The sequence below is a fragment of the Pseudophryne corroboree genome, chromosome 4 (assembly GCF_028390025.1).
Source record: "Pseudophryne corroboree isolate aPseCor3 chromosome 4, aPseCor3.hap2, whole genome shotgun sequence".
NCBI classification, from domain to species: domain Eukaryota; kingdom Metazoa; phylum Chordata; class Amphibia; order Anura; family Myobatrachidae; genus Pseudophryne; species Pseudophryne corroboree.
Genome location: NC_086447.1, coordinates 183,800,126 through 183,822,452, shown reverse-complemented (window position 1 = coordinate 183,822,452; position 22,327 = coordinate 183,800,126). Strand labels below are relative to the sequence as shown.

General features: G+C 47.5%; 1 protein-coding gene across 2 annotated transcripts in view; it reads left to right on the top strand.

The window, feature by feature from the left end:
- Positions 1–7,815, top strand: part of DAW1 (dynein assembly factor with WD repeats 1) — a 156,902-nt gene extending 149,087 nt beyond the window's left edge. The window contains exons 12-13 of one of the 2 annotated variants that reach the window (XM_063915633.1): positions 6,630–6,792; positions 7,531–7,815. In XM_063915633.1, coding sequence (XP_063771703.1) covers positions 6,630–6,792; positions 7,531–7,565 — 198 coding nt within the window. In that variant the 3' untranslated portion in view covers positions 7,566–7,815. The remainder of the gene's footprint in view (positions 1–6,629; positions 6,793–7,530) is intronic. The other variant, XM_063915634.1, reaches the window with a different exon arrangement.
- Positions 7,816–22,327: the final 14,512 nt, after the last annotated feature.

Here is a 22,327-nt window from a genome sequence, read left to right as displayed (position 1 = left end):
TCAGTTACGTTCGGCTGTGATTTTTTCTAAAATTGACCTAAGAGGAGCATACAACCTCATCCGAATCAAATCTGGAGATGAGTGGAAGACGGCCTTCAGTACTCAGTCGGGTCACTACGAGTACCTGGTGATGCCGTTCGGCTTGTCTAACGCTCCAGCAGTTTTTCAGGACCTCATTAACGATGTGCTCCGTGATTTCCTAGGGAAATTCGTGGTCGTTTACTTAGACGACATCCTGATTTATTCTGAGTCAATGGAACAACATGTTACCCAGGTGCGTCAGGTTCTTCAAAAGTTACGTGAGAATCATTTATATGCCAAGCTGGAGAAATGTGAGTTTCATGTCACGGAGGTATCTTTTTTAGGGTACATTATTTCCCCTCGGGGATTTTTCATGGAACCTAAGAAGCTCCAGGCCATCCTTAGTTGGGCGCAACCCACCAATTTAAAAGCAATTCAGCGCTTTTTAGGGTTTGCGAATTATTATAGGAGGTTCATTCATTCTTTTTCTGACCTGGTTGCTCCCATTGTAGCTCTGACAAAGAAAGGAGCAGATCCTACCAACTGGTCGCGTGAAGCTGAGTTGTCCTTTCGGGCCTTGAAACAAGCCTTTGTCTCGGCTCCAGTCCTCAGACATCCCAATCCGGAATTGCCCTTTGTTGTGGAGGTTGATGCCTCGGAGGTTGGAGTGGGGGCTATCCTATCTCAAAAGGATCCGGAGTCTCTGGAACTACATCCTTGTGCCTTTATGTCCAGGAAATTCTCCTCCGCTGAATCCAACTATGACGTTGGTAATCGGGAGTTACTGGCAATAAAGTGGGCTTTCGAGGAGTGGAGGCATTGGCTGGAGGGAGCAAAACATACTATTTCAGTATTGACTGACCATAAAAACCTGCAATACATCGAATCAGCTAAGCGGCTGAATGCCCGGCAGGCTCGTTGGGCTTTATTTTTCACTCGTTTCAAATTTATAATCACTTTCAGGCCTGGTTCCAAGAATACCAAGGCTGATGCCCTGTCACGCAGCTTTCTTCCAGTTCACAATAACAGTCCTGTTACTCCCATACTTCCATCTTCAGTCATTTGGGCAGGCCTCACACAAGATTTATTTACCCAGTTAAAACAGCTTCAACACCAAGCTCCTGAAAATACTCCTGCTGGTCGTCTTTACGTCCCTGAGTTTTTGAGAGCTACTGTTTTGACTGAATTCCATGATAACAAAGTTTCCGGGCATCCGGGGATCTCTAAGACTTTGGAGTTAATCTCCCGCTCAGTATGGTGGCCTGGTCTTTCTAAAGACGTTAAGGAGTTTGTTTTTTCATGTCAGGTTTGTGCACAGCATAAGGTTCCCCGTTCCTTGCCTATCAGGCAACTTATGCCCTTAAATGTCCCTCTCAGGCCATGGTCTCATATTTCCATGGATTTTGTGGTAGACCTTCCCCTTTCAGCCGGATTCCGAGTCATATGGGTGGTAGTGGACCGTTTTAGCAAGATGGCTCATTTCATTGCTCTTCCCCGACTGACATCTGCCCAAGGATTGGCAGTTTTGTTTCTCCGCCATGTTTTCAGACTTCATGGGTTGCCCACTGATATTGTTTCTGATCGGGGTCCACAATTCATCGCACAATTCTGGAAGTGTTTTTGTGCTTCATTAAAGATGAAATTGTCGTTAACATCCGGTTACCACCCACAATCCAACGGGCAAACCGAACGAGTTAACCAATCATTGAAACAGTATTTGCGTTTGTATTCAGCCAAACTCCAGAATGATTGGTCCGAGTTTCTTCCGTTGGCGGAGTTTGCTTACAATAATTCTTGTCATTCCTCCACTAATGTGTCTCCATTCTTTTCAGTTTTTGGTTTTCACCTCAGAGCGAATTCTTTTTTTCATCATTCCTCAGTTTCCTCGCTAACCTTAACCTCCCATCTCAGAGCCATTTGGAAAAAAGTACACCTTGCTCTCAGAAAAGCGGCCTTTCGAGAGAAAAAAATTTCTGACAGGCTCCGACGTCCTTGCACTTTTAAGGTGGGAGATAGAGTATGGTTGTCGACTCGTAACATCAGGCTTCGACAATCCTCGGCTAGATTGGGACCCAAATTTATTGGACCATTTCTTATTATTAAAAAAATCAACCCAGTTGCTTTCCGGTTAGGTTTACCAAGATCTCTCAGGATTGGAAATACGTTTCATTGCTCCCTGTTGAAACCATACGTTTCTTCCAGTAGATTTCCTCGGAGGATCTCTCAGGGTAGATCTCCGGTGGATGTACAGGGACAACAGGAGTTCTTGGTGGAGAAGGTTCTCGATTCCAAATTGTCCCGGGGCCGGCTTTATTTTCTGGTTCACTGGAGAGGCTATGGTCCGGAGGAAAGGTCTTGGGTCCTGGATAAGGATCTTCATGCCCCGAGGCTCAAGAGGGCATTTTTTCGGGAATTTCCTCGGAAACCTGGCTTTAGGGGTTCCTTGACCCCTCCTCAAGGGTGGGGTACTGTTAGGCGCCGGGGTCCGCTCGTCTGCCTGGCGCCTAGCAACCAGGGACGCCGTGCGCGTACAGCCGCCGGCTCCCTGGCAACGCTAGACGCCGGGCGCGCTGAGCCGCACGGACCCTAGCAACGGGGACGCCACTGGCGGACCGCGTTCCCCGTTGCTGGGTCCATTTGAAATTATAGTGCACCTGTTCTCTAGCCGTGCAGCAAGGCAGCTGCACGGCATTTATGCTAATCAGCTCTGTCAGCAGCTGATTGGAGGACTCCTGTTTAAATACACTCTCAGGGCTTCTCACAGACGCCGGTAATAGCTTCCTGCATGCTGTCTTTGTTTGCTGAGAGTCTGTTTCCAGTCCTGCTGTATCCGGTCGTTCCAGTCTTCTGAAGTCCTGTACTCGGGAGTTGTCATCTCGTCCCTGGAGTCCTGACTGATCACCGTTTAACATCCAGTGGTGTTCGTGAGTGGCGGCTTTGCCGTGTGTAGCGGCTTGGCCGCTTTACCCTTTATTATTTGTGTTTGGAGCATTTTGCGGAGGGTTCCGCTTCCACAGGTCCACTCTGGTATCCGGCGGTGCTGGGTAGGAGTATTGGACAAGTGGATTTTGGTTGTCTTTTTCCCTGGCGGTTTTTCCGCACATACTTTAGGTTTTGTTAGTTAGCTCGTAGCCCCTGGCCTGTTTGTTAGTTAGAGGTCCTCTTGTTATCATTCTGCCTCGGATTTCCCTTTGTCTCTCATTAAGACCGGGGGGCACCGGAGTTGGGCAGACATAATCCGCCCTTCAAACGTGGCTGCCAAGGGCTCAAGAAACCATAGTCTCGCAAGGGATTTCCGATAGCACGGGTGAGACAACAGAGTTAGGGCGCCAGGGGCTATTATTCTTTCCTGCTCCCGTTACCAGCATTCCATTCCAGTGCTCCGGTCATTGTCATAAGATCTCCTCTGGCCAGGAGTGCTGGAATCATAACACCGGGCAGAAAAACACGTGTTGGCGCTCTCTGCAATCTTCATTCTGGGAGTAGACAACTGGAAAGCAGATTTCCTCAGCAGACACGATCTCCATCCGGGGGAGTGGGGTCTCCATCCGGAGGTGTTCAAGGAAATAACAGACCTTTGGGGGTTACCCCAAATAGACATGATGGCCAATCGTCTCAACAAGAAGCTTCAACGCTATTGTTCCAGGTCGAGGGACCCACAAGCAGTGGCAGTGGACGCCCTGGTGTCTCCGTGGGTGTTCCAGTTGGTGTATGTGTTTCCACCACTCCCACTCATTCCAAGATTTCTAAAGCTCGTAAGGAGAACAAGCGTTCAAGCGATCCTCATTGCTCCAGACTGGCCAAGGCGGGCTTGGTACGCGGACCTTCTGAATCTCTTGCAGGAAGAGCCGAGGCCCTTTCCTCTTCAGGAGGACCTGCAGCAGCAGGGGCCGTTCGCCAATCAAGACTTACCGCGGCTACGTTTGACGGCATGAAGGTTGAATTCCTGATACTAGCTCAGAAGGGCATTCTGAAGAAGGTCATTCCTACCCTCATACAGGCTAGGAAAGGGGTAACGTCTAAACATTATCATTGTATTTGGAAGAAATATGTCTCTTGGTGTGAGTCCAAGAAGTTTCCTGCGGTGGAGTTTCAACTGGGTCGTTTTCTCCTCTTCCTGCAAGCAGGTGTGGATATGGGCCTGAGGTTGGGATCTGTGACGGGAGTTTTGCACATCCAACCTCCCTTTGTACCGCCTACGGCACCTTAACGTGGTGTTGCAGTTTCTCCAGTTGGGCTGGTTTGAGCCTCTACAGGAGGTTGAAGTCAAATTTCTTACATGGAAGGCTGTCACGTTGTTGGCCTTAGCTTCTGCTAGACGTGTGTCAGAATTGGGGGCTTTGTCCTGTAAAAGCCCTTACTTGATATTCCACGAAGATAGAGCTGAGCTCCGAACACGTCAGCAGTTTATTCCAAAGGTTGTGTCGGCATTTCATATCAACCAACTTATTGTGGTGCCAGTGGCTACTGACTCCTCAATTTCGTCAAAGTCCTTGGATGTAGTGAGGGCTTTGAGAATCTATGTGAAGAGGACTGCTCGTCACAGGAAATCGAACTCTTTGTTTGTCCTGTATGATCCCAAGAAAATTGGGTGTCCTGCTTCAAAGCAGACTATATCTCGCTGGATTAGGTTCACTATTCAGCATGCTTATTCTACGGCAGGCTTGTCGTGTCCAAAATATGTTAAGGCCCACTCTACTCGTAAGGTGGGTTCTTCCTGGGCGGCTGCCCGGGCTGTCTCCGCTTTACAACATTGCAACTTGGTCTGGGTCGAACACGTTTGCAAAGTTTTACAAGTTCGATACTTTGGCGTCTGATGATCTGAAGTTCAGTCAATCAGTTCTGCAGGAACCTCCGCGCTCTCCCTCCCATTCTGGGAGCTTTGGTACATCCCCATGGTACTAATGTGGACCCCAGCATCCTCTAGGACGTAAGACAAAATAGGATTTTGGTACCTACCGGTAAATCCTTTTCTCGTAGTCCGTAGAGGATGTGGGCGCCCGCCCAGCTCTTCGTTTTCCTGCAGTTGTTATCTGGTTCAGTACAACTTTGTTTAGTTATGTACTGCATTGTTACTTGGTAAGTAATGTTTCAGCAGTTGCTGAGTTTTTCAAGCTAGTTAGCTTGATGTGCCTTGTATGTGTGAGCTGGTGTGAATCTCGCCACTATCTGTGTTAAATCCTTCTCTCGAAGATGTCCATCTCCTCGGGCACAGTTTCTAGAATGAGTCTGGTAGGAGGGGTATAGAATGAGGAGCCAGCCCACACTGTGAAACTCTTGAGTGCCAATGGCTCCTGGTGGACCCGTCTATACCCTATGGTACTAATGTGGACCCCAGCATCTTCTACGGAATACGAGAAAAGGATTTACCGGTAGGTAACCAAAATCCTATTTTTTGTCTATGCTCCAAACTCTGAATTAGCCACGATATGTTTTAAAATTACAAGTAGCAATTGCGCTGTGATAATGCAATGTATGTTCATTACAATAGATTTATGCAGAAAATAAAATCAGAATATTATATATGCAAATGTATCATATTTCACAGGACGCATATTTCTTTTATAGCTGCCAATCTATGGGCCTAATTCAGACCTGATCGCTCCTCTGCGATTTTACAGAGGGCTGCGATCAGATAGCCGCCGTCCATAGAGAGTGAAAACCTGTCCCGTGCAAGTGTGCGAATGCATGCCAGACAGCGGACATCTGCAAATCCGTTGGCAACTCACTCACCATCGAATGATTTTTCCAGTCTGTGCGTAGCCAAAGACTTACTCCTACAGTGCAATAGAAACAGGCTTATCGGGGCCGGAGTTGACGTCACACACCCTCCCCGAAAACACTTGGGAACGCTTGCGTTTTTCCTGACACTCCCAAAAACGGGCAGTTACCACCCCCAAATGTCTGCTTCCTGCGCTTCCTGTCAATCAACTTGCGTACGCCTAGCGATCACAGTTTTCCCAAGATTCTTTTGCAGTTTGGCCTTGCGCATGTGCATTGCGATCCATACGCAGTAATTCGATAATCGGCCGCAACAGCGATCAGGTCTGAATTAGGCGCCATGTCAGTTCATCCTGACATTCACAGACTCCCACAATGGGGTATATTCAGTAAGTGTCGGATCCATTCCGACATGCATTTGTTGGAATGGATCCGACAAGCTCTGCCGGGAGAGAGGTGCCTGGCCGGGGGTACGTCAGAAAGGAGCCGTGTCTTCCAGCGTCCGCGGCTCCAGCTGCCCCCGCCTGTAAGCACTCTCTCTTCCTATCTCACCCCGCTCCCCCATTTCCTCAACTCAATCCGAATTTTTTAAAAGTCGGATTGAGGTTTCTGACATAAGTACGTAGATCCACGGCTATTCCACTAATCCACGTGTTTTCCGACAAGACGGTAATTCCCGACTTGTCGGAAAAAAACAGCCTCTAATGAATAGGTCGGAACCCCTACTGACCTAAATCTGTCGGAAGCTGCCGTCTTTCCGACAAGATGGCAGCTTCCGACACTTATTGAATATACCCCAATGACATCTATTCTGGTGCATGTTCCATGTTATACTGTATATTTAGAAGCACATATATATTTATATCCTTTCTCTTTTCACTTTCCAGATTTGTTTTAATGCTCAGGGCACCCGCCTCTTAACAGCTAGCTCAGATAAGACGTCACGCCTGTGGGATCCACACACGGGGCAGTGCATGCAGGTGCTGGAAGGGCACATGGATGAGATTTTTTCCTGTGCTTTCAACTATGAAGGAAATATTATCATTACGGGTAAGTATTGCTGTATTACTGTGCACTGTACCCTCTTGTGCAATACACATATTTTAATTTAATTTGATCTAAATTCAGAATGTATACCAATATGCTTGTAGTAGTATCGCCATATTTGTTACACCAGTGCCTTAACAGTTTCATACAGTACATAGCAATGCACTCATGTTACTCTGGAAGAAGATGATCTAAAATACACATTATTGGCCCTCATTCCGAGTTGTTCGCTCGCAAGCTGCTTTTAGCAGCTTTGCACACGCTAAGCCGCCGCCTACTGGGAGTGAATCTTAGCTTATCAAAATTGCGAACGAAAGATTAGCAGAATTGCGAATAGACACTTCTTAGCAGTTTCTGAGTAGCTCCAGACTTACTCGGCATCTGCGATCAGTTCAGTGCTTGTCGTTCCTGGTTTGACGTCACAAACACACCCAGCGTTCGCCCAGACACTCCTCCGTTTCTTCAGCCACTCCCGCGTTTTTCCCAGAAACTGTAGCGTTTTTTCGCACACACCCATAAAACGGCCAGTTTCCGCCCAGAAACACCCACTTCCTGTCAATCACATTACGATCACCAGAACGAAGAAAAAACCTCGTAATGCCGTGAGTAAAATACCTAACTGCATAGCAAATTTACTTGGCGCAGTCGCACAAAATACCGAACGAACAACTCGGAATGACCACCATTGTTAAAACAAGTTTATGATACTACAGATTTTAACTGACTATATTTATTCAACAGGGAGCAAGGACAACACTTGTAGAATATGGCGTTAGTTGATTATTTATTCTGTACAGCCACCGACAGGCTCAAAAAGTGGAATAGCCAAAATGTGATGGACATAAGGAATGTTATCCTAATTCTTTGTGGACGGCCCCAACAACCTCCCTCTTCGTGATCCAAGTTACATTCACAAAGTGTTCCAGTGACGTGTTTCCTGCACTAGTAGAATTTATTGACTTTGCTTATTGTTATTGTATATTAATGCTGTGATTTTACATAGTTCATTGTTTTTTTTTAATTAGTATTAATAAAAACATTTTCACAAAAAATACTACTTTACATTAGAGATGTGCACTTGAAATTTTTCGGGTTTTGTGTTTTGGTTTTGGGTTCGGTTCCGCGGCCGTGTTTTGGGTTCGACCGCGTTTTGGCAAAACCTCACCGAATTTTTTTTTGTCGGATTCGGGTGTGTTTTGGATTCGGGTGTTTTTTTCAAAAAACACTAAAAAACAGCTTAAATCATAGAATTTGGGGGTCATTTTGATCCCAAAGTATTATTAACCTCAAAAACCATAATTTCCACTCATTTTCAGTCTATTCTGAATACCTCACACCTCACAATATTATTTTTAGTCCTAAAATTTGCACCGAGGTCGCTGGATGACTAAGCTAAGCGACCCTAGTGGCCGACACAAACACCTGGCCCATCTAGGAGTGGCACTGCAGTGTCACGCAGGATGTCCCTTCCAAAAAACACTCCCCAAACAGCACATGACGCAAAGAAGAAAAAAAGAGGCGCAATGAGGTAGCTGTGTGAGTAAGCTAAGCGACCCTAGTGGCCGACACAAACACCTGGCCCATCTAGGAGTGGCACTGCAGTGTCACTCAGGATGTCCCTTCCAAAAAACACTCCCCAAACAGCACATGACGCAAAGAAGAAAAAAAGAGGCGCAATGAGGTAGCTGTGTGAGTAAGCTAAGCGACCCTAGTGGCCGACACAAACACCTGGCCCATCTAGGAGTGGCACTGCAGTGTCACGCAGGATGTCCCTTTCAAAAAACCCTCCCCAAACAGCACATGACGCAAAGAAAAAAAGAGGCGCAATGAGGTAGCTGTGTGAGTAAGATAAGCGACCCTAGTGGCCGACACAAACACCTGGCCCATCTAGGAGTGGCACTGCAGTGTCTCACGCAGGATGTCCCTTCCAAAAAACCCTCCCCAAACAGCACATGACGCAAAGAAAAAAAGAGGCGCAATGAGGTAGCTGTGTGAGTAAGCTAAGCGACCCTAGTGGCCGACACAAACACCGGGCCCATCTAGGAGTGGCACTGCAGTGTCACGCAGGATGTCCCTTCCAAAAAACCCTCCCCAAACAGCACATGACGCAAAGAAAAAAAGAGGCGCAATGAGGTAGCTGTGTGACTAAGCTTAGCGACCCTAGTGGCCGACACAAACACCGGGCCCATCTAGGAGTGGCACTGCAGTGTCACGCAGGATGGCCCTTCCAAAAAACACTCCCCAAACAGCACATGTAGCAAAGAAGAAAAAAAGAGGCGCAATGAGGTAGCTGTGTGAGTAAGCTAAGCGACCCTAGTGGCCGACACAAACACCTGGCCCATCCAGGAGTGGCACTGCAGTGTCACGCAGGATGTCCCTTCCAAAAAACCCTCCCCAAACAGCACATGACGCAAAGAAAAAAAGAGGCGCAATGAGGTAGCTGTGTGAGTAAGATAAGCGACCCTAGTGGCCGACACAAACACCGGGCCCATCTAGGAGTGGCACTGCAGTGTCACGCAGGATGTCCCTTCCAAAAAACCCTCCCCAAACAGCACATGACGCAAAGAAAAAAAGAGGCGCAATGAGGTAGCTGTGTGACTAAGCTTAGCGACCCTAGTGGCCGACACAAACACCGGGCCCATCTAGGAGTGGCACTGCAGTGTCACGCAGGATGGCCCTTCCAAAAAACACTCCCCAAACAGCACATGACGCAAATAAAAATGAAAGAAAAAAGAGGTGCAAGATGGAATTGTCCTTGGGCCCTCCCACCCACCCTTATGTTGTATAAACAGGACATGCACACTTTAACCAACCCATCATTTCAGTGACAGGGTCTGCCACACGACTGTGACTGAAATGACGGGTTGGTTTGGACCCCCACCTAAAAAGAAGCAATTAATCTCTCCTTGCACAAACTGGCTCTACAGAGGCAAGATGTCCACCTCATCATCATCCTCCGATATATCACCGTGTACATCCCCCTCCTCACAGATTATCAATTCGTCCCCACTGGAATCCACCATCTCAGCTCCCTGTGTACTTTGTGGAGGCAATTGCTGCTGGTCAATGTCTCCACGGAGGAATTGATTATAATTAATTTTAATGAACATCATCTTCTCCACATTTTCTGGATGTAACCTCGTACGCCGATTGCTGACAAGGTGAGCGGCGGCAATAAACACTCTTTCGGAGTGTGGGAGGGCAACTTAGGTAGAATAAAGCCAGTTTGTGTAAGGGCCTCCAAATTGCCTCTTTTTCCTGCCAGTATAAGTACGGACTGTGTGACGTGCCTACTTGGATGCGGTCACTCATATAATCCTCCACCATTCTTTCAATGGTGAGAGAATCATATGCAGTGACAGTAGACGACATGTCCGTAATCGTTGTCAGGTCCTTCAGTCCGGACCAGATGTCAGCATCAGCAGTCGCTCCAGACTGCCCTGCATCACCGCCAGCGGGTGGGCTCGGAATTCTGAGCCTTTTCCTCGCACCCCGAGTTGCGGGAGAATGTGAAGGAGGAGATGTTGACAGGTCGCGTTCCGCTTGACTTGACAATTTTCTCACCAGCAGGTCTTTGAACCCCAGCAGACTTGTGTCTGCCGGAAAGAGAGATCCAAGGTAGGCTTTAAATCTAGGATCGAGCATGGTGGCCAAAATGTAGTGCTCTGATTTCAACAGATTGACCACCCGTGAATCCTTGTTAAGCGAATTAAGGGCTCCATCCACAAGTCCCACATGCCTAGCGGAATCGCTCTGTGTTAGCTCCTCCTTCAATGTCTCCAGCTTCTTCTGCAAAAGCCTGATGAGGGGAATGACCTGACTCAGGCTGGCAATGTCTGAACTGACTTCACGTGTGGCAAGTTCAAAGGGCATCAGAACCTTGCACAACGTTGAAATCATTCTCCACTGCGCTTGAGACAGGTGCATTCCACCTCCTATATCGTGCTGAATTGTATAGGCTTGAATGGCCTTTTGCTGCTCCTCCAACCTCTGAAGCATATAGAGGGTTGAATTCCACCTCGTTACCACTTCTTGTTTCAGATGATGGCAGGGCAGGTTCAGTTGTTTTTGGTGGTGCTCCAGTCTTCTGTACGTGGTGCCTGTACGCCGAAAGTGTCCCGCAATTCTTCTGGCCACCGACAGCATCTCTTGCACACCCCTGTCGTTTTTTAAAAAATTCTGCACCACCAAATTCAAGGTATGTGCAAAACATGGGACGTGCTGGAATTTGCCCATATTTAATGCACACACAATATTGCTGGCGTTGTCCGATGCCACAAATCCACAGGAGAGTCCAATTGGGGTAAGCCATTCCGCGATGATCTTCCTCAGTTGCCGTAAGAGGTTTTCAGCTGTGTGCGTATTCTGGAAAGCGGTGATACAAAGCGTAGCCTGCCTAGGAAAGAGTTGGCGTTTGCGAGATGCTGCTACTGGTGCCGCCGCTGCTGTTCTTGCGGCGGGAGTCCATACATCTACCCAGTGGGCTGTCACAGTCATATAGTCCTGACCCTGCCCTGCTCCACTTGTCCACATGTCCGTGGTTAAGTGGACATTGGGTACAACTGCATTTTTTAGGACACTGGTGAGTCTTTTTCTGACGTCCGTGTACATTCTCGGTATTGCCTGCCTAGAGAAGTGGAACCTAGATGGTATTTGGTAACGGGGGCACACTGCCTCAATAAATTGTCTAGTTCCCTGTGAACTAACGGCGGATACCGGACGCACGTCTAACACCAACATAGTTGTCAAGGCCTCAGTTATCCGCTTTGCAGCAGGATGACTGCTGTGATATTTCATCTTCCTCGCAAAGGACTGTTGGACAGTCAATTGCTTACTGGAAGTAGTACAAGTGGTCTTCCGACTTCCCCTCTGGGATGACGATCGACTCCCAGCAGCAACAACAGCAGCGCCAGCAGCAGTAGGCATTACACTCAAGGATGCATCGGAGGAATCCCAGGCAGGAGAGGACTCGTCAGAATTGCCAGTGACATGGCCTGCAGGACTATTGGCATTCCTGGGTAAGGAGGAAATTGACACTGAGGGAGTTGGTGGGGTGGTTTGCGTGAGCTTGGTTACAAGAGGAAGGGATTTACTGGTCAGTGGACTGCTTCCGCTGTCACCCAAAGTTTTTGAACTTGTCACTGACTTATTATGAATGCGCTGCAGGTGACGTATAAGGGAGGATGTTCCGAGGTGGTTAACGTCCTTACCCCTACTTATTACAGCTTGACAAAGGCAACACACGGCTTGACACCTGTTGTCCGCATTTCTGTTGAAATACTTCCACACCGAAGAGCTGATTTTTTTGGTATTTTCACCAGGCATGTCAATGGCCATATTCCTCCCACGGACAACAGGTGTCTCCCCGGGTGCCTGACTTAAACAAACCACCTCACCATCAGAATCCTCCTGGTCAATTTCCTCCCCAGCGCCAGCAACACCCATATCCTCCTCATCCTGGTGTACTTCAACACTGACATCTTCAATCTGACTATCAGGAACTGGACTGCGGGTGCTCCTTCCAGCACTTGCAGGGGGCGTGCAAATGGTGGAAGGCGCATGCTCTTCACGTCCAGTGTTGGGAAGGTCAGGCATCGCAACCGACACAATTGGACTCTCCTTGTGGATTTGGGATTTCGAAGAACGCACAGTTCTTTGCGGTGCTTTTGCCAGCTTGAGTCTTTTCATTTTTCTAGCGAGAGGCTGAGTGCTTCCATCCTCATGTGAAGCTGAACCACTAGCCATGAACATAGGCCAGGGCCTCAGCCGTTCCTTGCCACTCCGTGTGGTAAATGGCATATTGGCAAGTTTACGCTTCTCCTCCGACAATTTTATTTTAGGTTTTGGAGTCCTTTTTTTACTGATATTTGGTGTTTTGGATTTTACATGCTCTGTACTATGACATTGGGCATCGGCCTTGGCAGACGACGTTGCTGGCATTTCATCGTCTCGGCCATGACTAGTGGCAGCAGCTTCAGCACGAGGTGGAAGTGGATCTTGATCTTTCCCTAATTTTGGAACCTCAACATTTTTGTTCTCCATATTTTAATAGGGACAACTAAAAGGCACCTCAGGTAAACAATGGAGATGGATGGATACTAGTATACTTATGGATGGACTGCCGAGTGCCGACACAGAGGTAGCTACAGCCGTGGACTACCGTACTGTGTCTGCTGCTAATATAGACTGGATGATAATGAGATGAAATCAATATATATGTATATATAATATCACTAGTACTGCAGCCGGACAGGTATATATTATATATTTATTATGTAATGACTGATGACGGACCTGCTGGACACTGTCAGCTCAGCAGCACCGCAGACTGCTACAGTAAGCTACTATAGTAGTATGTATAAAGAAGAAAGAAAAAAACAACAACCACGGGTAGGTGGTATACAATTATGGATGGACTGCCGAGTGCCGACACAGAGGTAGCTACAGCCGTGGACTACCGTACTGTGTCTGCTGCTAATATAGACTGGATGATAATGAGATGAAATCAATATATATGTATATATAATATCACTAGTACTGCAGCCGGACAGGTATATATTATATATTTATTATGTAATGACTGATGACGGACCTGCTGGACACTGTCAGCTCAGCAGCACCGCAGACTGCTACAGTAAGCTACTATAGTAGTATGTATAAAGAAGAAAGAAAAAAACAACCACGGGTAGGTGGTATACAATTATGGATGGACTGCCGAGTGCCGACACAGAGGTAGCTACAGCCGTGGACTACCGTACTGTGTCTGCTGCTAATATAGACTGGATGATAATGAGATGAAATCAATATATATATGTATATATAATATCACTAGTACTGCAGCCGGACAGGTATATATTATATATTTTCTCTATCGTCCTAGTGGATGCTGGGGTTCCTGAAAGGACCATGGGGAATAGCGGCTCCGCAGGAGACAGGGCACAAAAAGTAAAGCTTTAGGATCAGGTGGTGTGCACTGGCTCCTCCCCATATGACCCTCCTCCAAGCCTCAGTTAGATTTTTGTGCCCGGCCGAGAAGGGTGCAATCTAGGTGGCTCTCCTAAAGAGCTGCTTAGAAAAGTTTAGCTTAGGTTTTTTATTTTACAGTGAGTCCTGCTGGCAACAGGATCACTGCAACGAGGGACTTAGGGGAGAAGAAGTGAACTCACCTGCGTGCAGGATGGATTGGCTTCTTTGGCTACTGGACATTAGCTCCAGAGGGACGATCACAGGTACAGCCTGGATGGTCACCGGAGCCTCGCCGCCGGCCCCCTTGCAGATGCTGAAACAAGAAGAAGGTCCAGAATCGGCGGCATGAAGACTCCTCAGTCTTCTTAAGGTAGCGCACAGCACTGCAGCTGTGCGCCATTTCCTCTCAGCACACTTCACACGGCAGTCACTGAGGGTGCAGGGCGCTGGGAGGGGGGCGCCCTGGGAGGCAATGAAAACCTATTTTTGGCTAAAAATACCTCACATATAGCCTCCGGGGGCTATATGGAGATATTTAACCCCTGCCAGAATCCGTTAAGAGCGGGAGACGAGGCCGCCGAAAAAGGGGCGGGGCCTATCTCCTCAGCACACAGCGCCATTTTCCCTCACAGAAAGGCTGGAGGGAAGGCTCCCAGGCTCTCCCCTGCACTGCACTACAGAAACAGGGTTAAAACAGAGAGGGGGGCACTAATTTGGCGTTAGAAATATATAAAAAAAGATGCTATAAGGGAAAACACTTATATAAGGTTGTCCCTATATAATTATAGCGTTTTTGGTGTGTGCTGGCAAACTCTCCCTCTGTCTCTCCAAAGGGCTAGTAGGTCCTGTCCTCTATCAGAGCATTCCCTGTGTGTGTCGGTACGTGTGTGTCGACATGTATGAGGACGATGTTGGTGAAGAGGCGGAGCAATTGCCTGTAATGGTGATGTCACTCTCTAGGGAGTCGACACCGGAATGGATGGCTTATTTAGGGAATTACGTGATAATGTCAACACGCGCCAAGTCGGTTGACGACATAAGACGGCCGACAAACAATTAGTACCGGTCCAGACGTCTCAAAAACACCGTCAGGGGTTTTAAAACGCCCGTTTACTTTAGTCGGTCGACACAGACACAGACAGGGACACTGAATCCAGTGTCGACGGTGAATAAACAAACGTATTCCTTATTAGGGCCACACGTTAAGGGCAATGAAGGAGGTGTTACATATTTCTGATACTACAAGTACCACAAAAGAGGGTATTATGTGGGATGTGAAAAAACTACCGTAGTTTTTCCTGAATCAGATAAATTAAATGAAGTGTGTGATGATGCGTGGGTTCCCCCCGATAGAAAATATGGGCGGTATACCCTTTCCCGCCAGAAGTTAGGGCGCGTTGGGAAACACCCCTTAGGGTGGATAAGGCGCTCACACGCTTATCAGAACAAGTGGCGGTACCGTCTATAGATAGGGCCGTCCTCAAGGAGCCAGCTGACAGGAGGCTGGAAAAATATCATAAAAAGTATATACACACATACTGGTGTTATACTGCGACCAGCGATCGCCTCAGCCTGGATGTGCAGAGCTGGGGTGGCTTGGTCGGATTCCCTGACTAAAAATATTGATACCCTTGACAGGGACAGTATTTTATTGACTATAGAGCATTTAAAGGATGCATTTCTATATATGCGAGATGCACAGAGGGATATTTGCACTCTGGCATCAAGAGTAAGTGCGATGTCCATATCTGCCAGAAGATGTTTATGGACACGACAGTGGTCAGGTGATGCAGATTCCAAACGGCACAAAGGTGTATTGCCGTATAAAGGAAGAGGAGTTATTTGGGGTCGGTCCATCGGACCTGGTGGCCACGGCAACTGCTGGAAAATCCACCGTTTTTACCCTAAGTCACATCTCTGCAGAAAAAGACACCGTCTTTTCAGCTTCAGTCCTTTCGTCCCTATAAGAGTCATATCTGCCCAGGGATAGAGGAAAGGGAAGAAGACTGCAGCAGGCAGCCCATTCCCAGGAACAGAAGCGTTCCACCGCTTCTGACAAGCTCTCAGCATGACGCTGAGACCGTATAGGACCCCTGGATCCTACAAGTAGTATCCCAGGGGTACAGATTGGAATGTCGAGACGTTTCCCCTGCGCAGGCTCCTGAAGTCTGCTTTACCAAGGTCTCCCTCCGACAAGGAGGCAGTATGGGAAACAATTCACGAGCTGTATTCCCAGCAGGTGATAATTAAATTACCCCTCCTACAACAAGAAAAGGGGTATTATTCCACACTATATTGTGGTACTGAAGCCAGAAGGCTAGGTGAGACCTATTCTAAATCTAAAAAAATTTGAACACTTACAAAGGTTCAAATCAAGATGGAGTCACTCAGAGCAGTGATAACGAACCGGGAAGAAGGGGACTATCTGGTGTCCCGAGACATCAGGGATGCTTACCTCCATGTCCCAAATTTGCCCTTATCACTAAGGGTACCTCAGGTTCGTGGTACAGAACTGTCACTATCAGTTTCAGACGCTGCCGTTTGGATTGTCCACGGCACCCCGGGTCTTTACCAAGGTAATGGCCGAAATGATGGTTCTTCTTCGAAGAAAAGGCGTCTTAATTATCCCTTACTTGGACGATCTCCTGATAAGGGCAAAGTCCAGGGAACAGTTGGAGGTCGGAGTAGCACTATCTCGGATACTGTTACAACAGCAGGGGTGGATTCTAAATATTCCAAAATCGCAGCTGATCCCGACAACAAGTCTCCTGTGCTTAGGGATGATTCTGGACACAGTCCAGAAAAAGGTGTTTCTCCCGGAAGAGAAAGCCAGGGAGTTATCCGAGCTAGTCAGGAACCTCCTAAAATCAGTGCATCATTGCACAAGGGCCATGGTAAAAAAAATGGTGACTTCCTTCGAAGCAATTCCAGTCGGCAGATTTCATGCAAGAACTTTTCAGTGGGATCTGCTGGACAAATGGTCCGGATCGCATCTTCAGATGCATCAGCGGATAACCCTATATCCAAGGACAAGGGTGTCTCTCCTGTGGTGGTTACAGAGTGCTCATCTTCTAGAGGGCCGCAGATTCGGCATTCAGTTTTGGATGTTGGTGACCACGGAGGCCAGCCCGAGAGGCTGGGGAGCAGTCACACAAGGAAAAAATTTCCAGGGAGTGTGATCAAGTCTGGAGACTTTTCTCCACATAAATATAGCTAAGGGTAAATTTATAATGCTCTAAGCTTAGCAAGACCTCTGCTTCAAGGTCAGCCGGTATTGATCCAGTGGGATAAAACATCACGGCAGTCGCCCACGTAAATAGACAGGGCGGCACAAGAAGCAGGAGGGCAGTGGCAAAAACTGCAAGGACTTTTCGCTGGGCGGAAAATCATGTGATAGCACTGTCAGCAGTGTTTCATTCCGGGAATGGAAACTGGGAAGCAGACTTCCTCAGTAGGCACGACCTCCACCCGGCAGAGTGGGAACTTCATGGGGAAGTTTTCCACATGATTGTAAACCGTTGGGAATTACCAAAGGTGGACATGATGGCGTCCCGTCTGAACAAAAAACGGGACAGGTATTGCGCCAGGTTAAGAGACCCTCAGGCAATAGCTGTGGACGTTCTGGTAACACCGTGGGTGTACCAGTCGGTGTATGTGTTCCATCCTCTGCTTTTCATACCTAAGGTACTGAGAATTATAAGACGTAGAGGAGTAAGAACTATACTCATGGCTCCGGATTGGCCAAGAAGGACTTGGTACCCGGAACTTCAAGAGATGCTCACAGAGGACTTATGGCCTCTGCCGCTAAGAAGGGACTTGTTTCAGCAAGTACCATGTCTGTTCCAAGACTTACCGCAGCTGCGTTTGACGGCATGGCGGTGGAACGCCGGATCCTAAGGGAAAAGGCATTCAGGAAGAGGTCATTCCTACCCTGGTCAAAGCCAGAAAGGAGGTGACCGCACAACATTATCACCACATGTGGCGAAAATATGTTGAGTGGTGTGAGGCCAGGAAGGCCCCACGAAGAAATTTCAACTCGGTCGATTCCTGCATTTCCTGCAAACAGGAGTGTCTATGGGCCTCAAATTGGGGTCCATTAAGGTTCAAATTTCGGCCCTGTCGATTTTTCTTCCAGAAAGAATTGGCTTCAGTTCCTGAAGTCCAGAAGTTTGTCAAGGGAGTATTGCATATACAACCCCCTTTTGTGCCTCCAGTGGCACTGTGGGATCTCAACGTAGTTCTGGGATTCCTCAAAACACATTGGTTTAAAACCAGTCAAATCTGTGGATTTGAAGCATCTCACATGAAAAGTGAACATGCTCTTGGACCTGGCCTGGACCAGGCGAGTGTCAAATTGGTGGTTTTTTTCTCAAAAAAGCCCATATCTGTTTGTCCATTCGGACAGGGCAGAGCTGCGGACTCGTCCCCAGTTCTCTCCCTAAGGTGGTGTCAGTGTTTCACCTGAACCAGCTTATTGTGGTGTCTTGCGCCTACTAGGGACTTGGAGGACTCCAAGTTGCTAGATGTGGTCAGGGCCCTGAAAATATAGGTTCCAGGACGGCTGGAGTCAGGAAAACTGACTTGCTGTTATCCTGTATGCACCCAACAAACTGGGTGCTCTTGCTTTTAAGCAGACTTTTGCTAGTTGGATGTGTAATACAATTCAGCTTGCACATTCTGTGGCAGGCCTGCCACAGCCAAAATATGTAAATGCCCATTCCACAAGGAAGGTGGGCTCATCTTGGGCGGCTGCCGAGGGGTCTCGGCTTTACAACTTTGCCGAGCGGCTATTTAGTCAGGGGCAAACACGTTTGTAAAATCCTACAAATTTGATACCCTGGCTAAGGAGGACCTGGAGTTCTCTCATTCGGTGCTGCAGAGTCATCCGCACTCTCCCGCCCGTTTGGGAGCTTTGGTATAATCCCCATGGTCCTTTCAGGAACCCCAGCATCCACTAGGACGATAGAGAAAATAAGAATTTACTTACCGATAATTCTATTTCTCGGAGTCCGTAGTGGATGCTGGGCGCCCATCCCAAGTGCGGATTATCTGCATTACTTGTACATAGTTACAAAAATCGGGTTATTATTTGTTGTGAGCCATCTTTTCAGAGGCTCCGCTGTTATCATACTGTTAACTGGGTTCAGATCACAGGTTGTACAGTGTGATTGGTGTGGCTGGTATGAGTCTTACCCGGGATTCATAAATCCTTCCTTATTGTGTACGCTCGTCCGGGCACAGTATCCTAACTGAGGCTTGGAGGAGGGTCATAGGGGGAGGAGCCAGTGCACACCACCTGATCCTAAAGCTTTACTTTTTGTGCCCTGTCTCCTGTGGAGCCGCTATTCCCCATGGTCCTTTCAGGAACCCCAGCATCCACTACGGACTCCGAGAAATAGAATTATCGGTAAGTAAATTCTTATTTATTATGTAATGACTGATGACGGACCTGCTGGACACTGTCAGCTCAGCAGCACCGCAGACTGCTACAGTAAGCTACTATAGTAGTATGTATAAAGAAGAAAGAAAAAAACAACAACCACGGGTAGGTGGTATACAATTATGGATGGACTGCCGAGTGCCGACACAGAGGTAGCTACAGCCGTGGACTAACGTACTGTGTCTGCTGATAATATAGACTGGATGATAATGAGATGAAATCAATATATATATGTATATATAATATCACTAGTACTGCAGCCGGACAGGTATATATTATATATTTATTATGTAATGACTGATGACGGACCTGCTGGACACTGTCAGCTCAGCAGCACCGCAGACTGCTACAGTAAGCTACTATAGTAGTATGTATAAAGAAGAAAGAAAAAAACAACAACCACGGGTAGGTGGTATACAATTATGGATGGACTGCCGAGTGCTGACACAGAGGTAGCTACAGCCGTGGACTAACGTACTGTGTCTGCTGCTAATATAGACTGGATGATAATGAGATGAAATCAATATATATGTATATATAATATCACTAGTACTGCAGCCGGACAGGTATATATATTTATTATGTAATGACTGATGACGGACCTGCTGGACACTGTCAGCTCAGCAGCACCGCAGACTGCTACAGTAAGCTACTATAGTAGTATGTATAAAGAAGAAAGAAAAAAAAAAAAAAACACGGGTAGGTGCTAGGTGGTATACAATATTATATATATATTATATACAATTATATATATATATATATATATTAAACTCATAAACTGGTGGTGATTTATTAAACTGGTGGTCAGGTCACTGGTCACACTATCAGCAACTTGCAAGTAGTACTCCTGAGTCCTAAGCAGACAATCACAATATATATTATACTGGTGGTCAGTGTGGTCACAAACAATGGCAGTGTGGCTGGCACTCTGGCAGCAAAAGTGTGCACTGTACGTTATATGTACTCCTGAGTCCTGCTCTCAGACTCTAACTGCTCCCCACTGTCAGTGTCTCCCCCACAAGTCAGATAATACAGTCACACTATCTCTCTCTATCACTTCAGCAAGTACTAGTAGTAGTAGTACTCCTCCTAATGCTCCCCAAATTACTACTGTGTCTCTCTCTGTCTCACTCTCTTCTCGAATCTCTATAAACGGAGAGGACGCCAGACACGTCCTCTCCCTATGAATCTCAATGCACGTGTGAAAAATGGCGGCGACGCGCGGCTCCTTATATAGAATCCGAGTCTCGCGATAGAATCCGAGCCTCGCGAGAATCCGACAGCGTGATGACGTTCGGGCGCGCTCGGGTTAACCGAGCAAGGCGGGAAGTTCCGAGTCGCTCGGACCCGTGTAAAAAAACATGAAGTTCGGGCGGGTTCGGATTCCGAGGAACCGAACCCGCTCATCTCTACTTTACATGCCATATTACATGTTTCAAAAATACAGGTATGATTAGTATTTGGTTTAACCACTTGCCTGGCACTACCGCATGTGATGCGACTGCAGCCAGGTGTTCGTCACCTGGCCTGGTCGCATCATACAGCCAGCAAGTCCCGCTGTGTCACTTGGGGTAATTCCAAGTTGATCGCAGCAGGAATTTTGTTAGCAGTTGGGCAAAACCATGTGCACTGCAGGAGGGGCAGATATAACATGTGCAGAGAGAGTTGGGGGGTAATTCTGAGTTGATCGCAGCAGCAAGAAAGTTAGCAATTGGGCAAAACCATGTGCACGGCAGGTGTGGCAGATATAACATGTGCAGAGAGAGTTAGATTTGGGTGGGTTATTTTGTTTCTGTGCAGGGTAAATACTGGCTGCTTTATTTTTACACTGCAAATTAGATTGCAGATTGAACACACCACACCCAAATCTAACTCTCTCTGCAAATGTTATATCTGCCCCCCCTGCAGTGCACATGATTTTGCCCAATTGCTAAAAAAAATCCTGCTGCGATCAACTTGCAATTACCCCCTAGATTTGGGTGGGGTGTGTTCAATCTGCAATCTAATTTGCAGTGTAAAAATAAAGCAGCCAGTATTTACCCTGCACATAAATAAAATAACTCACCCAAATCTAACTCTCTCTGCACATGTGTTATCTGCCTCCCCTGCAGTGCATATAGGCCCTCATTCCGAGTTGTTCGCTCGTTGCCGAATTTCGCTATATTGCGATTAGTCGCTTACTGCGCATGCGCAATGTTCGCAGAGCGCATGCGCTTAGTTATTTTACTCAACAGTTAGGTATTTTACTCACGGCATTACGAGGATTTTTCTTCGTTCTGGTGATCGGAGTGTGATTGACAGGAAGTGGGTGTTTCTGGGCGGAAACTGGCCGTTTTATGGGTGTGTGTGAAAAAACGCTGCCGTTTCTGGGAAAAACGCGGGAGTGGCTGGAGAAACGGGGGAGTGCCTGGGCGAATGCTGGGTGTGTTTGTGACGTCAAACCAGGAACGAAACTGACTGAGCTGGTCGCAATGGCAGAGTAAGTCTGGAGCTACTCGGAAACTGCTAAGAAATTTCTATTCGCAATTTTGCGAATCTTTCGTTCGCAATTCTGCTATGCTAAGATACACTCCCAGAGGGCGGTGGCTTAGCGTGTGCAATGCTGCTAAAAGCAGCTAGCGAGCGAACAACTCGGAATGAGGGCCATGGTTTTGCCCAACTGCTAACAAACTTGCTGCTGCGATCAACTCAGAATTACCCCCACCATTCTGTATGGAGGAAATCCGTTCTGTACAAGTGCAGAACGGACTTTCTCCTGCTGCAGTGGCCTCCTGGCAGTGATGTCGCAGTCCGTGACTGCCAACATCACTTCCAAAATTGTGCCCTAGAATGCCTTGCAAGCAGCATTTCGGGGTGCATGCACTGGAACTAAACATCAGCTGCAGTAGCGGGGACTGATAGTGAGTTCCCCCTTGCCAATGCTGTGCTGCACTGTCTCTGTAGTGGGTGGGGCTATATCAGGTTGGGGGGGGGGATCCTGTTAATAGGGGGTGCCATTAGGACTAGGAGGGTTTATGCTGCCCTATAATGTCGGTCCCAAAGGCAAACTTTAAAAACTTTCAGACTTTGGACGACTGACAATGAATGGGCCTGTCACTAAAGACATGCAGAAACTAGAGTTTCCATATGTAT